The sequence below is a fragment of the Salvelinus namaycush genome, chromosome 37 (assembly GCF_016432855.1).
Source record: "Salvelinus namaycush isolate Seneca chromosome 37, SaNama_1.0, whole genome shotgun sequence".
Classification (NCBI taxonomy): Eukaryota; Metazoa; Chordata; class Actinopteri; order Salmoniformes; family Salmonidae; genus Salvelinus; species Salvelinus namaycush.
Window position 1 is genome coordinate 20,588,655 of NC_052343.1, and position 15,701 is coordinate 20,604,355.

The following is a 15,701-nucleotide window of genomic DNA, read 5'->3' on the forward strand; positions in this document are numbered from 1 at the left end:
GAGAGAGAGAGAGACAGAGAGAGAGAGAGAGAGAGAGAGAGAGAGAGAGAGAGAGAGAGAGAGAGAGAGAGAGAGAGAGAGAGAGAGAGAGAGAGAGAGAGAGAGAGAGAGAGAGAGAGAGAAAGGGAGAGAGAGTTGGGTTGGCAGCGCACTACATTGCTGCCATAAGTTGAGGGACAGTGTCTGACAGACCAATCAACCTGCACATGTACTCTCTCTTGTTACTCTTGTCCCGTTGACAATTTTGATTCTCATTTTTTGTTTTCTTTTGTTTTTATAATGTTAATATCCAAAATAAGCTTTGGCAATATGTACATTGTTATGTCATGCAAATAAAGCAAATTGAATTGAATTGACAGAGAGAGAGAGAGAGAGAGAGAGAGAGAGAGAGAGAGAGAGAGAGAGAGAGAGAGAGAGCAGCAAAGAGGAATTGCCCATCACTCTTATAATCTGTGTAGGGCTAGGCAAGAATACAGGGACATGGGAGGAGGGGACATCCCCAGAGATTTTACACTACACGACTTCTAAAATCACATTTCATGATTTCCTTGTCCCAAATCTTTCCTTCCTTCCATCCTCAACCCCAGGACGTGGCTGCTCACATTACACAATGATTCCCTAGTTGATCCTGCCCTGCATTTCTCGGTTGTCGTAGGAAAAAAATGCTGACACGCAAACAGTGAGCTGTTTTATAAGTGTGCACATTATTATGTGCAGAAACATTTTGAAAAAGCCAGAGGCGCAGAATATGAACTTAATATGAAATAATAACGATAATATGAAATTATCTTTTTGGTTTGTGTCATGGTAGGACGCAGATGTAATATTGGTAGAATTCGTTTTGCATGGTGGGTGGAGATTTCACTTAAGGACCAACGGAATGAGCAAACTGCGCTCAACCGAGGCACAAGGCCATGTAAAACGAACTTGCACATTGAAGGCAGCCAGGTTCTCTCCACAGCTCCACCAATCTGTCCTCCATCAGCTCGGTCCACACGGTGCATGTAGTTGTTGCTTTCCTCTTCGCCATCATTGTTTTGGTCTCACATGCTGAGTGCTCATTGGCTATTGGCAGCAGTCCTTGCCCAATCTCGTCATAGCACTGCTCATACTACAAGATGCACAACCAAAATGATCAGGACATTTGACAGGGTTCTGGAGAATGGAACAGCCATCATCGGTGTGTCCTTGACCCACTCAAACTATGCGAGTCCCGACGTATTGATCCTAGCCCAAGTTCATAGGATTTCACCCCGATCTGGGACGGCAAAAACGGGGGAATTTGTGGCAAAATTGTGTAGTGTAGAGCTGTTCAGTTAGTTAATGCAATCCCTGGTTTGTCTGTACCATCACCACCTTCATAAGCTAAACAGATAAGGTTATCATTAACCAAAGCAAGATCAGCAAACATTCACACTGGCTGCTGTCTCCTCAGTCTCTCTACACCTTGTGTACTTAAATTTCCAACTGGAAAAGGGAAAGGCTTAGAGACCACAGGAGTTAAGCCTTATCTTTCACCAAGGACATCTCTTTAGATACCAATCTAAAGCACCGCATTGAGGGCTTGGGAAGAAAATCTATGTTACTTCAACTCAAAAGAGCAAGCAAGCAGAATTTCCCTGCCAACGCATTTAACATTTACATCCTAGTGTCTACGGCCTTATCGGCTTCCTCATCAACACACGCGCGCATGCAAGCACACGCACACACACACACACACGCATGCACACACACACACGCATGCACACACACACACACACGCATGCAGCATTGTTATACATTGGGAAAACATTCTCTAATACTTTCATCATTCTGATGTTAGTTTCTCTGTCCACAGAATAATGTGTCTGGTTGGCTTCCTAGTGACAAAGACTGGCCCAGAGGACTAGGACTACTGTCACGTTCCTGACCTGTTTTCCCTTGTTTTGTATTTATTTAGTATGGTCAGGGCGTGAGTTGGGTGGGTTGTCTATGTGTTGTTTTCTATGTTAGGGTTTTGTGTGTTCGGCCTGGTATGATTCTCAATCAGAGGCAGCTGTCAATCGTTGTCCCTGATTGAGAATCATACTTAGGCAGCCTGGGTTTCACGTGTGTTTTGTGGGTGTTTGTCTACCGTGTTAGTGTTTTCACCAGACGGTACTGTTTCGGTTTTCTGCACTTGGTTTATTGTTTTGTATTTCAGTGTTCAGTTTCGGTTTTAATAAATCATCATGAGCACGAACCACTCTGCATATTGGTCCGATCCTTCTCGCCTCTCCTCGTCCGATGAGGAGGACGAAATAGACAATCGTTACAACTACTGAGATGATAGGACAGCCCTGATGCAGTACACATGAATACATTACAAACCCTATCTAATGACCGATCATAGAAATAAACTACTGAACTGCATACAGAACCACCACAGTATTGTCTGTCTATGAATTCAACCATGATACCACACAATAGGCATTAACATCAAATATTGTTGTATTGCACTGAAAAATGTGCCAATCATTTCACCAGCTGTCCAAATTTCATTGGTTTTGAACTCACCTCATCAAAGCCACTGTCCTCTTTCTTGAAAGCTGAAAATAGAGAGAAGAAGAAAATCAGGCTCACATTGACGTCTTTTGAACAGGGAACTGAAACAGTGACTACAACCACAGTGTGCACTCACTCATAACCCACACACACATGCACACACATGCACACACATGCACACACATACGCACACACACAGCCCTGTAATTGTGTCCTGATTTCCTATTCATGTGATATAGATTCATTATGCTTCCTTCATTAAGGCAGACACTCAGGCAGACAGTCCGAGGTCAATCAACATGATCCGACACTGGCAGCATTTAGAAGAAGAGTTTGTTTGTGCTTTATTAGACAGACCTTTCAGACACTGCATCATCATTAGTAGACTAGTGAATGGCTGGGAACACACCTGGGTTCACTTCAAATAGTATTTGAAATCTTTAAATATACTTTAGCTGTGCTTGATCGATCTTGCCTGGTGCAACAGAACCAATGGAATAGTCCCAAAAGTGCACACCCCACCCAAATCTAGGCAGGCTTAAGCAAATGCTAAAAGTACATTTGAAGGATTTCAAACAATATTTGAACCCAGGTGTGGCAGGGAAAGATCAACACAACACTAGCAGCCCATTGTTGTGACTGAGGAGCTCTTGTCTTCTCTCTCCACTATAAATATAATTACAGGAAGTCATAGTGATTGCACTGGACAGCTATATTCTTCGTATTTATGAAAAGGAAGGTAAACAAAGCTGTGTTGCCGGTGTGATTGTTTCCTCCTTGACAGCTAGATGTACTGTATGTTACATTCAGTGCCAACCAGATCTTATCTTTAGCTTTGTTTTTGACTGTGAAAGACAAACCAATCCACATTGCCTGGGAGGAGTGCTGAAAAATGCTTTTCGGAAACATAGCCTAGTAAATATCTTTTTAATTACAAATTTCCCATAACGAAGTCAATAATAATTATCTGATTGGAGGGTATATCACGACTTCCGCCGAAGTTGGTCCCTCTCCTTGTTCGGGCGGCGTTCGGCGGTCGAAGTCACCGACCTTCTAGCCATCGCTGATCCACTTTTCATTTTCCTTTGGTTTTGTCTTGTGTCTTGTATCACACCTAGTTCCAATCCCATTCATTACATGTTGTGTATTTAACCCTCTGTTCCCCCTCATTGCCCTTGTCGTGATTGTTTGTTTGTAAGCTATGTGCAAGTTATGTTCTGGTGTGCGACGGGTTTTGTACCCACTTGTATTATTTTGTATATTTTGGTTTTCGGAGTTTTTGAGCACTTATTAAACTGCTCCGTTTATACCAAGTTCGATCTCCTGCGCCTGACTTCCCTGCCACCAGCACGCACCCTTATAGAATCACCGACCTGACTATGGAGTCAGCAGGAGCAGGTACCCCGGTTATAGAGGTGGAGGAGCGCGTTCGGGAGCACGCAGCAATGCTTCACCATCTTGGCACCGCCATGGACCGCGTTGTCCGGACAATGGACCGCTGGGTTTTGATCTTCCACAGGGAGTTCTTCCAGCGCCTCCACCAGCACAACCGGGGTCTTCTCTGAGCGCCCCTTTCCACCTGGTTCCAGTGGGATTCGTCTCTCCCTGCCCCAGGAGTACGACGGAGAGGCTGCGAACTGCCAGGGGTTTCTGCTTCAACTGGAGCTATACCTGGCCACCGTCCACCCAGCTCAATGGGGCCGTGAGAGGGTGTCCTCCCTCGTCTCGTGCCTCACCGGGAAAGCCCTGGAGAGGGCCAACGCCGTGTGGAGAGAGGGAGATGCGGCGTTGGACCAGTTTGAGGAGTTCACCCGCCGTTTCCGGGCAGTCTTCGACCACCCGCCCGAGGGTAGAGCAGCGGGTGAGCGCCTCTTCCATCTGAGGCAGGAGATGAGGAGCGCCCAGGAGTTCGCCCTGGAGTTTAGGACCCTGGCTGCCGGCGCGGGATGGAGCGACAGGGCCCTGATCGACCATTACCGCTGCAGTCTGTGCGAGGACGTCCGTCGGGAGTTGGCCTGCAGAGACACCACCCTCACGTTCGACCAACTGGTGGACTTGTCCATCTGGCTGGACAACCTGCTGGCTACCCGCGGACGTTCTGATCGGGGTCCGGTGGTTCCATCCTCCCTCACCCCCTCTCCGATACCCATGGAGCTGGGAGGGGCGGTGCGCAGGGAGACCGGAGGGGGTTCCCGCTCGTGCACCATCTGTGGCTGCAGAGGTCACACTGCCGGTCGGTGCCGGGTTGGTTCCTCTGGGGATCGAGGCAGCAGGCAGGGCGCTACTACGGTGGAGAGTCAAGACCAGGTCTCCACCGTGTGCATTCCCCCTGAATATGCCGATTTGGCTCTCGCATTCTCCAAAAAGAAGGCGACTCAATTACCACCTCATCGACGGGGCGATTGTGCGATAGATCTCCTGGTAGATGCTGCACTTCCCAGGAGTCACATGTATCCCCTCTCACAGGCGGAGACGGAGGCTATGGAAACATATGTCTCCGAATCCCTGCGTCAGGGGTACATTCGGTCCTCCACTTCACCCGACTCCTCGAGTTTCTTTTTTGTGAAGAAGAAGGAGGGAGGTCTGCGCCCGTGTATTGACTATCGGGGTCTGAATCAGATCACTGTGAGGTATAGTTACCCGCTACCGCTCATAGCCACAGCGATAGAGTCAATGCACGGGGCGCGCTTCTTCACCAAATTAGATCTCAGGAGTGCGTACAACCTTGTGCGTATCCGAAAGGGAGACAAGTGGAAGATGGCTTTCAGTACCCCCTCTGTGCACTATGAGTACCTCGTCATGCCGTACGGGTTGATGAATGCGCCATCAGTCTTCCAAGCCTTTGTAGATGAGATTTTCAGGGACCTGCACGGGCAGGGTGTAGTGATGTATATTGATGACATTTTGATATACTCCGCTACACGCGCCGAGCATGTGTCCCTGGTGCGCAGAGTGCTTGGTCGCCTGTTGGAGCATGACCTGTACGTCAAGGCTGAGAAATGCCTGTTCTTCCAACAGTCCGTCTCCTTCCTAGGGTATCTCCTCAGGGGTGGAGATGGAGAGTGACCGCATTGCAGCCGTGCGTAATTGGCCGACTCCCACCATGGTAAAGGAGGTGCAGGGGTTCTTAGGGTTTGCCAACTACTACCGGAGGTTTATCCGGGGTTTTGGTCGGGTAGCAGCTCCCATTACCTCACTGCTGAAGGGGGCCCCGGTGTGCTTGCAGTGGACAGCTGAGGCGGACAGGGTTTTTAGTCACCTGAGGGCTCTGTTTACCTTGGCTCCCGTGCTGGCCCATCCGGATCCCTCTTTGGCGTTCATACTGGAGGTGGACGCGTCCGAGGCTGGGATAGGAGCTGTGCTCTCTCAGCGCTCGGGTACGCCACCGAAGCTCCGTCCTTGTGCATTCTTCTCTAAGAAGCTCAGCCCGGCAGAGCAAAACTATGACGTGGGGAACCGGGAGTTGTTGGCTGTCGTCAAGGCCTTGAAGGTGTGGAGACATTGGCTTGAGGGGGCTAGACACCCTTTTCTCACCTGGACTGACCACCACAATCTGGAGTACATCCGAGCAGCGAGAAGACTGAACCCTCGCCAGACAAGGTGGGCCATGTTTTTCACCCATTTTGTGTTTACCCTTTCTTACAGACCAGGCTCCCAGAACGCGAAGGCAGACGCATTGTCCCGGCTGTATGTCACAGAGGAGCGGCCCATGGATCCCACTCCCATAATCGGTGGCGCCGGTAGTGTGGGAGCTGGACACGGACATTGAGCAGGCGTTACGTGCAGAGCCCGCTCCCGTCCAGTGTCCCGCTGGGCGTCTGTACATCCCGTCTGCTGTCCGTGACCGATTGATCTATTGGGCCCACACGTCACCCTCCTCTGGTCATCCTGGGATCGGTCGGACAGTGCGTTGTTTGAGCGGGAGGTACTTGTGGCCTACCTTGGCTAAGGACGTAAGGGTTTATGTTTCCTCCTGCTCGGTGTGCGCCCAGTGGAAGGCTCCTAGGCACCTGCCCAGAGGTAAGGTTACACCCCTTACCCGTTCCACAGTGGCCTTGGTCGCACCTGTCGGTGGATTTTCTTACTGATCTTCCACTCTCACAGGGTAACACCGCGATCCTGGTCGTTGTGGATCGTTTCTCTAAGTCCTGTCGTCTCCTCCCTCTGCCCGGTCTCCCTACGGCCCTACAGACTAGAGGTCGACTGATTATGATTTTTCAGCGCCGATACCGATTATTGGAGGACCAAAAAAAGCCGATACCGATTAAACGGCCGATTATTTTTTTTACATTTATTTATTTGTAATAATGACAATTACAACAATACTGAATGAACACTTTTATTTTAACTTAATACAATACATCAATCAAATCAATTTAGCCTCAAATAAATAATGAAACATGTTCAATTTGGTTCAAATAATGCAAAAACAAAGTGTTGGAGAAGAAAGTAAAAGTGCAATATGTGCCATGTAAAAATGCTAACGTTTAAGTTCCTTGCTCAGAACATGAGAAGATATGAAAGCTGGTGGTTCCTTTTAACATGAGTCTTCAATATTCCCAGGTAAGAAGTTTTAGGTTGAGGTTATTATAGGAATTATAGGACTATTTCTCTCTATACCATTTGTATTTCACATACCTTTGACTATTGGATGTTCTTATAGGCACTTTAGTATTGCCAGTGTAACAGTATAGCTTCCGTCCCTCTCCTCGCCCCTACCTGGGCTCGAACCAGGAACACATCGACAACAGCCACCCTTGAAGCATTGTTACCCATCGCTCCACAAAAGCCGCAGTCCTTGCAGAGCAAGGGGAACAACTACTCCAAGTCTCAGAGCGAGTGACGTTTGAAATGCTATTAGCGCGCACCCCGCTAACTAGCTAGCCATTTCACATCGGTTACGCCAACCTAATCTCGGGAGTTGATAGGCTTGAAGTCATAAACAGCGCAATGCTTGAAGCATTGCGAAGAGCTGCTGGCAGATGCACAAAAGTGCTGTTTGAATGAATGCTTGCAAGCCTGCTGCTGCTCAGTCAGACTGCTCTATCAAATTTAATTATAACATAATAACACACAGAAATACAAGCCTTAGGTCATTAATATGGTAAAATCCAGAAACTATAATTTTGAAAACAACACGTTTAATTCTTTCAGTGAAATACGGAACCGTTACGTATTTTATCTAACGGATGGCATCCCTAAGTCTAAATATTGCTGTTACATTGTACAACCTTCAATGTTATGTCATAATTATGTGGAATAATCGCAAATGAATTACGGCCTTTGTTAGGAATAAATGGACTTCACACAGTTCGCAATGAGCCAGGCGGCCCAAACTGCTGCATATACCCTGACTGCTTGCACGGAACACAAGAGAAGTGACAATTTCCCTAGTTATAAGAAATTCATAGGCAATATTAACTAAATATGCAGGTTTAAAAATATATACTTGTGTATTATTTTTAAAGAAAGGCATTGATGTTTATGGTTAGGTACATTGGTGCAACAACAGTGCATTTTTCGCAAATGTGCTTGTTAAATCATCACCCGTTTGTCGAAGTAGGCTGTGATTCAATGAGAAATTAACATGCACCGCATTGATTATATGCAATGCAGGACACGCTAGAAAAACTAGTAATATCATCAACCATGTGTAGTTAACTAGTGATTATGTTAAGATTGATAGTTTTTTATAAGATAAGTTTAATGCTAGCTAGCAACTTACCTTGGCTTCTTGCTGCCCTCGCGTAACAGGTAGTCAGCCTGCCACGCAGGCTCCTCGTGGAGTGCAATGTAAGGCAGGTGGTTAGAGCGTTGGACTAGTAACTGGAAGGTTGCAAAAACGAATCCCCGAGCTGACAAGGTAAAAATCTTTCGTTCTGCCCCTGAACAAGACAGTTAACCCACCGTTCTTAGGCAGTCACTGAAAATAAGAATGTGTTCTCAACTGACTTGCCTAGTTAAATAAATATTTAACTAGGCAAGTCTAGGCAAACTAGGCAAATATTAAATATTTTTTTTTTTTGGCAATTCGGTGTCCAAAAATACTGATTACCGATTGTTATGAAAACTTGAAATCGGCCATAATTAATCGGCCATTCCGATTAATCGGTTGACCTCTACTACAGACTGCGGAGGCATTGTTTACACATGTCTTCCGGCACTACGGGGTGCCTGAGGATATAGTGTCTGATCGGGGTCCCCAGTTCATGTCTAGGGTCTGGAAGGCGTTCATGGAATGTCTGGGGGTCTCGATCAGCCTTACTTCAGGGTTTCACCCTGAAAGTAATGGGCAGGTGGAGAGAGTGAACCAGGATGTGGTCAGGTTTCTGCGGTCCTATTGCCAGGACCGGCCGGGGGAGTGGGCGGAGTTCGTGCCCTGGGCCGAGATGGCACAGAACTCGCCCCGCCATTCCTCCACTAACGAACTCTCCCTTCCAGTGCGTACCAGCCGGTTCTGGCGCCTTGGCATCAGGGTCAGACCGAGGTTCCTGCGGTGGACAACTGGTTTAGGCGCGCGGAGGAGACATGGGAAGCCGTCCATGTCCACCTTCAGCAGGCCGTGACGCGCCAGAAAGTTAATGCAGATCGCCACCGCAGTGAGACTCCGGTGTTCACACCGGGGGACCGAGTCTGGCTCTCGACCCGAAACCTGCCCTGCCGGAAGCTGAGTCCGCGGTTTGTGGGGCCATTTAAAGTCCTGAGGAGAGTGAACAAGGTTTGTTATAGGTTACAGCTTCCACCCGATTACCGTATTAACCCCTCGTTCCATGTGTCTCTCCTCAGGCCGGTGGTGGCTGGCCCGCTCCAGGAGTCTGAGGTGCGGGAGGTTCCTCCGCCCCCTCTGGACATCGGGGGGGCCCGGCGTACTCTGTTCGCTCCATACTGGATTCAAGGCGTCGGGCGAGGGGCCTTCAGTATCTCGTGGAGTGGGAGGGGTACGGTCCGGAGGAGAGGTGCTGGGTTCCAGTCGAGGACGTGTTGGACTCATCTATGGTGCAGGAGTTCCACCGTCTTCGTCCGGATCGCCCTGCGCCTCGCCCTCCGGGTCATCTGTGACGACTTCCGCCCAAGTTGGTCCCTCTCCTTGTCGCCGACCTTCTAGCCATCGCTGATCCTCTTTTCATTTTTCTTTGGTTTTGTCTTGTCTTGTATCACACCTGGTTCCAATCTCATTCATTACATGTTGTGTATTTAACCCTCTGTTCCCCCTCATTGTCCTTCTCTGTGATTGTTTGTTTGTAAGCTATGTGCAAGATATGTTCTGGTGTGCGACGGGTTTTGTACCCACTTGTATTATTTTGTATATTTTGGTTTTCGGAGTTTTTGAGCACTTATGAAACTGCTCCGTTTTATACAAAGTTCGATCTCCTGCTCCTGACTTCCCTGCCACCAGCACGCACCCTTACAGGGTATCACAACTAATCTGTTACAATGAGAAAGGGGAAGTTACAGAACGGGAGTAACGGTATTTTGTTTGGCCTTGATGTAAAATGACTTATTCATGTCAATGGCATTGTTTTGAGGCAGAGTCATCTAGACGCGGAGCCAAAGAATTGCATCTTTCTCATCATAGAACAGAGACACATAAAGGAGAGGAGAATTTCCTCAACGTAGAAAACACAGCAGGATCATTACAACTACAGTGAATGGGGACTTGAGTCAATACACAAGACTCTGTTGCATTGTTATTTAGTTCGAACACTCCAATATAACTAAACATGGACTCGTATTCTAGAACATAAATATAAGATACTGTAAATGATATCATCTGTCTACAAGTCACTGTGTTATACCATGGTAAGGAGGAGCATAGAAAAGAAAGAATAGTCTATATCAACTGCATGCATTTCTGATCATCAAGGAAAGAACTGTGTGGGAGTCGTACAACATAAAGGGAGACAAACAGGGAGACAGTTTTTGCCCAACTTCACTCGAAAGTAAAGAAGAAAAAACAAATACCCCATAACTTCTACTGCTTTCCTTTATATCCTACATGAAACATATCCCCCTTGAAGCTACAACTAAACTAACCCCCTTAAATCACTCATGCACATTTGCATTCCATGCTTATGGGATGAATGTGAATTTGTAAGCAGAGGAACAAGCTAAAATAAAATGCATGCCATTCTCTTTCCAAACGAAGACAACAAACGATGCAACGTTTCATCCATGTGGGATATATATATATATTCATTATTCAACAGTAAAGCAAGTTATTATTTATGGTGACAAAGTAACATATAAAGGTTAAATAAAGGTTAAATAAAACTTGTTTTATATATATTGACATATACAGTAGGCCAGGGTTCTACAACTTGCGGCCCACGGGTGATTTTATATTTTTGAATAAAATCATACTTTTTTTATTATTGTTATTATTGTTGGACATAAAATAATGATTTTAATTTGGGAAATCGGTTCCAAAGTATTCCCACACAAAATAGAGATATACAGTGTATGCAACCGTGTACAAATGTAAGCAAGGTTTGAAATTCTTATGTTTTAGTCCATTTGCAGTCTACAAATTATTTGTAATTATGTTCCGGGCCCCTGACCATCTGCTCAAGAAAAAATCAGCCCGTAGCTGAATCTAGATGATCCCTGAAGTAGGCCAACAGTCTCATCCCAGCTAACCTCAGCTAAGGTCAGAAGGCTGCATTGTCATAGCGATGTACTGTAAATACACAGTAACAGTCAAAAGACAAGGATAGAGTTGTGAGTTTGCAGATCCTACTGTACATGAGCTTAGCACAGTTAGCAATTGACATGCAAGGTGGACGCATAGCCTGGAATAGCAAGGTAGGATAAATAGCCTACAATCACGGTCCACATCAAATTGGACCATGCTTGTAGCTTGATTGTAGCTACAGCTACAATCATGCCAGCTAGAATGATTGTAGCTGGCAGCTTCATTATAAAGTACTCATAAAACACCAGTCTCAACATCAACAGTGAAGAGGCGACTCCGAGATGCTGGCCTTCTAGGCAGAGTTGCAAAGAAAAAGCCATATCTCAGAATAGCCAATAAAAATAAAAGATTAAGATGGGCAAAAGAACACAGACACTGGACAGAGGAGCAGCATCCCGGAGTCGCCTCTTCTCTGTTGACGTTGAGACTGGTGTTTTGCGAGTACTATTTAATGAACCTGCCAGTTGATGGGGAGGAGTAGTTGAGGACTTGTGAGGCATCTGTTTCTCAAACTAGACACTCTAATGTACTTGTCCTCTTGCTCAGTTGTGCACCGGGGCCTCCCACTCCTCTTTCTATTCTGGTTAGAGCTAGTTTGCGCTGTTCTGTGAAGGGAGTAGTTCACAGCGTAATACGAGATATTCAGTTTCTTGGCCATTTCTCACATGGAATAGCCTTCATTTCTCAGAACAAGAATAGACTGCCGAGTTTCAGAAGACAGCACTTTGTTTCTGGCCATTTTGAGCCTGTAAACAAACACACAAATGCTGATGCTTCAGATACTAAACTAGTCTAAAGAAGGCCAGTCTTATTTCTGCTTTAATCAGAACAACAGTTTTCAGGTGTGCTAACATCATTGCAAAAGGGTTTTCTAATGATCAATTAGTCTTTTAAGATGGATTAGCTTTTAAAACTTGGATTAGCTAACACAACGTGCCATTGGAACACAGGAGTGATGATTGCTGATAATGGGCCTCTGCACGCCTATGTAGATACTCCATAAAAAATAAGCCGTTTCCAGCTACAATAGTAATTTAAAACATTAATAATGTCTACACTGTATTTCTGATCAATTTGATGTTATTTTAATGGACAAAAAATGTGCTTTTCTTTCAAGGACATTTCTAAGTGACCCCAAACTTTTGAACAGTAGTGTAGGTTAAAGGATTAAGGTTAGGGTTAAGGGAAGGGTTAACTAGAAGGGATAAGGTTAGTATTAGGGTTATGGGGAAGGGTTAGCTAACATGCTAAGTAATTGCAAAGTAGCTTGAACGTTGTAAGTATTTGCAAAGTTGCTAATTGGCTAGAATTCTAAAGTTGTCTGTGATGAGCTTCGAACTCGCAACCTTTCCACCCCGACCAACCACCCTACCTTCATTTTTTTTGCCATAAGTAACAATCTGTCTTACGTAATCATACCAAAGGTAACATATTGTACTAATTTGAGGGTCCAGAATTTTCTAGTCTATGAGACCAGGCTGAACTATGATTTGATATTGAGTGTGAGCGTATTATTAGGACATGTATGGAAATAATCATATATACTGGAATACAGTAGGGATGTCGCATTATGACTTGGTTACAAGAAGCCCAACTTCTCAAACTAAGCTGTAATGCTCTTTGTTAAACCGTCCGTGAAACACAGACAGACAGTGAGTGATCAATCAATGCCTATATAGTGCAGTGCACCATGTTGATGCGCTGATGCAGATATCAGCAGCAACAGTGACCAATATGGACAAGGACAATCCATGCAGCAGAAAAGTCAATGACGACCTTTTTTTCATGCAGCCTCATATTGGTAAATGTTCCCTCTTCTTGTTGCATCTGAGCCGTTAATTTGGGGGGAGATAATATATAGCAATCGTCTACATAGGGAGTGATTTTTGGTGAGCCTTTAATGCACCAAACCGTATAGACCAACACCGGGATATATATATGAGAGAGAGAGAGAGAGAGAGAGAGAGAGAGAGAGAGAGAGAGAGACCTGTTTAGATGCCTGAGTTTACGCACGCGGGCCATTTGGATAGCAAGCTTCTTCCAGTTTTACAACAAGCACATCGGCAAGTACCTGATGTTTTATGATAACACTCAACATGAACTACCCATTTACAATATTCACATAGCTAATATCCTAGCCATGTATTTAGAATGCAATCTGGTTAATGTAATTTACGGTCACAGTGTAACAATGTGTTGAATGGCAGCAACACAATGACAGTTATTGCCATAATGCATCATCGTAATGTCGTAAAAGTGATTGCCACCAGTGTGAATGCCACCGCTGTTTTTTTGTCTAAAGCTTTTTGTAATAGTGAAATTCCGCTATCGTCCCGACTAGCTGGGGTGGACATTATTAGAATAATTTAGTTCCCTAGGCTACAGCAGCACCGTTTCCCCTAACCGTTAGTACTGCGATAGGCTATGCATTGTTGCACTATAACCGCTACAGTAGGGGTAGGCTACTTACCTATGCGACTGAAGCTCTCTGACAAAGTTCTTCGCAACTTTTTCATTTTGCCGATTTTTTCAGCAGGTTGCGAAGCTGGCATCAGGTCACACATCTTGCCGGTTGTATTGTAGCAGACAGTGATTTTCACACAACTGTGAAAAGGGTTCAAACCAAGCGGTCTCCGTTCTACTACGCTGTCAAAAAACAGGAAACGTTTATGCTAACGCTTTTGTTTTCAAAAACACATTGGTGTACTCTTCTCAGGTTTTCTTTGTATCCAACTACATTTCTAAAGTCGGAATTTTCCACAAGATGCCGAGTATGAAGCTGTAAAATAAAACATGCGCTGGCTGATATTCTCTAATCTCTCTCTGAAACTGAACGGGTTGTTGAGTTCTTTCTCTCTCCCAGTCTCTCTCACTCACTCTTTGCTCTGCTCCCCTGCAATCTGGTTGTCATTTTTGGGATTCTCTCTCTTCGGTTTGCGAGAGGGAAGAAAAAAACACACTCCAGCAGAGCTACAAACACCGCCCAGGATGCGCAACGATTGGCCAAATAAGAACAGGGGATTCTGTGATTTGCCAAGGATCTATCAATCATGCTTTTGTGCCGCTCGAATACAAAAACATAAAATTCTTTGCGCAGGGTTCAAAGCCCAGGGAGTCCGCTGTTCAGATAAAAGTAACTCACAAAAAGTGAAAGTGTGATGGCCTACTATACTGTGGCATTTAGCCTACCACAATTAGTTTGGCTATTGTTGATTTTTCAAAAATATATCTTAGCCAATGATGCAAAAAAAACTAATAATAACAATAATATCAAATACGATCAGGAATGTCTTCCAAATATCTTTTGTTTTAAAATATTATTGGATTATTTGATCATTTCATTGTAGTGTTGGGTGGTGTGAAGGGATGTTTGGGAAGTATTCCTAGCCCTAGTAGGAAACCGTTAGAATGTATTGAAAAATGTTTTTATCACAGGCTCTAATGCTTTCTGAGAGGTGTCGAACTTGAAATTAGACCTACACCTGTTGAGGACAGAGGGCGCTGTTTTCACTTTGGGGGAAAATCGTGCCCAATTTAAACGGCCTCGTACTCAATTCTTGCTCGTACAATATGCATATTATTATTACTATTGGATAGAAAACACTCTCTAGTTTCTAAAACCGTTTGAATTATATCTGTGAGTAAAACAGAACTCCTTTTGCAGCAAACTTCCTGACAGAAGTGGAAAATCTGAAATCGATGCACTGTTCTAGGGCCTGCCTATTAAAGTCCTTGATATTTATTAGTTTAGATGCACTTCATACGTCTTCCACTAGATGTCGACAAGCAGTGAGAGAAGAAATTGAGTGTGTAACTTGATCTGGGCTCGAATAATAGCTCTTGGCATGACGTGTCACCAGTTTCCTGTTTTCTGGAGAGCGCGAGAAGGGACCTGGATTTGCCTTCTGATAAGCTGTCGTTATGGACGACTAATATCTCCGGCTTTGATTTTATTTGATACATGTGACAATATCATCGTAAAGTATGTTTTTTCAATATAGTTTAATCAGATTATTGAAATTTTTTCGGGAGTTTTGCCGTGTTCCGTTCTCTGAGTTTGTTGACGATGGAGAGATTCGCGCCACTTGGCAAGTGTGCTTGCTAAATCGAGAGGGAAAAAGGCCGTTCTAAAACCAAACAACGATTGTTCTGGACAAAGGACCCCTTGTACAACATTCTGATGGAAGATCAGCAAAAGTAGGACCCATTTTATGATGTTATTTCATATATCTGTTGTACATGTGAACTAGTCGTTTGCGCCCAGAGTTTGGGCACTCTCTCGCTATACCTAAGCTGGATGTCGTAATGAAGTTATTTTTAGAATTCTAACACGGCGATTGCATTAAGAACTAGTGTATCTATCATTTCCTATACAACATGTATTTTTTAGTTATGTTTATGAATAGTTATTTGGTCAGAATATGTGTGTCAGAAAAAGTGTCAGAAAAATATCCGGACGTTGTGGGAAAAAGATGCTACGTTAGCA

The 15,701-nt window shown here is 44.9% G+C and overlaps 1 protein-coding gene across 1 annotated transcript in view; it reads right to left on the reverse strand.

Moving 5' to 3' along the window:
• LOC120030900 (cyclin-dependent kinase 14) overlaps positions 1 to 14,127 on the reverse strand; it is a 124,230-nt gene extending 110,103 nt beyond the window's left edge. The window contains exons 1-2 of the mRNA XM_038976409.1: positions 13,686 to 14,127; positions 2,536 to 2,567 (exon numbers count right to left, since the gene is read on the reverse strand). Coding sequence (XP_038832337.1) covers positions 2,536 to 2,567; positions 13,686 to 13,779 — 126 coding nt within the window. The 5' untranslated portion in view covers positions 13,780 to 14,127. The remainder of the gene's footprint in view (positions 1 to 2,535; positions 2,568 to 13,685) is intronic.
• Positions 14,128 to 15,701: the final 1,574 nt, after the last annotated feature.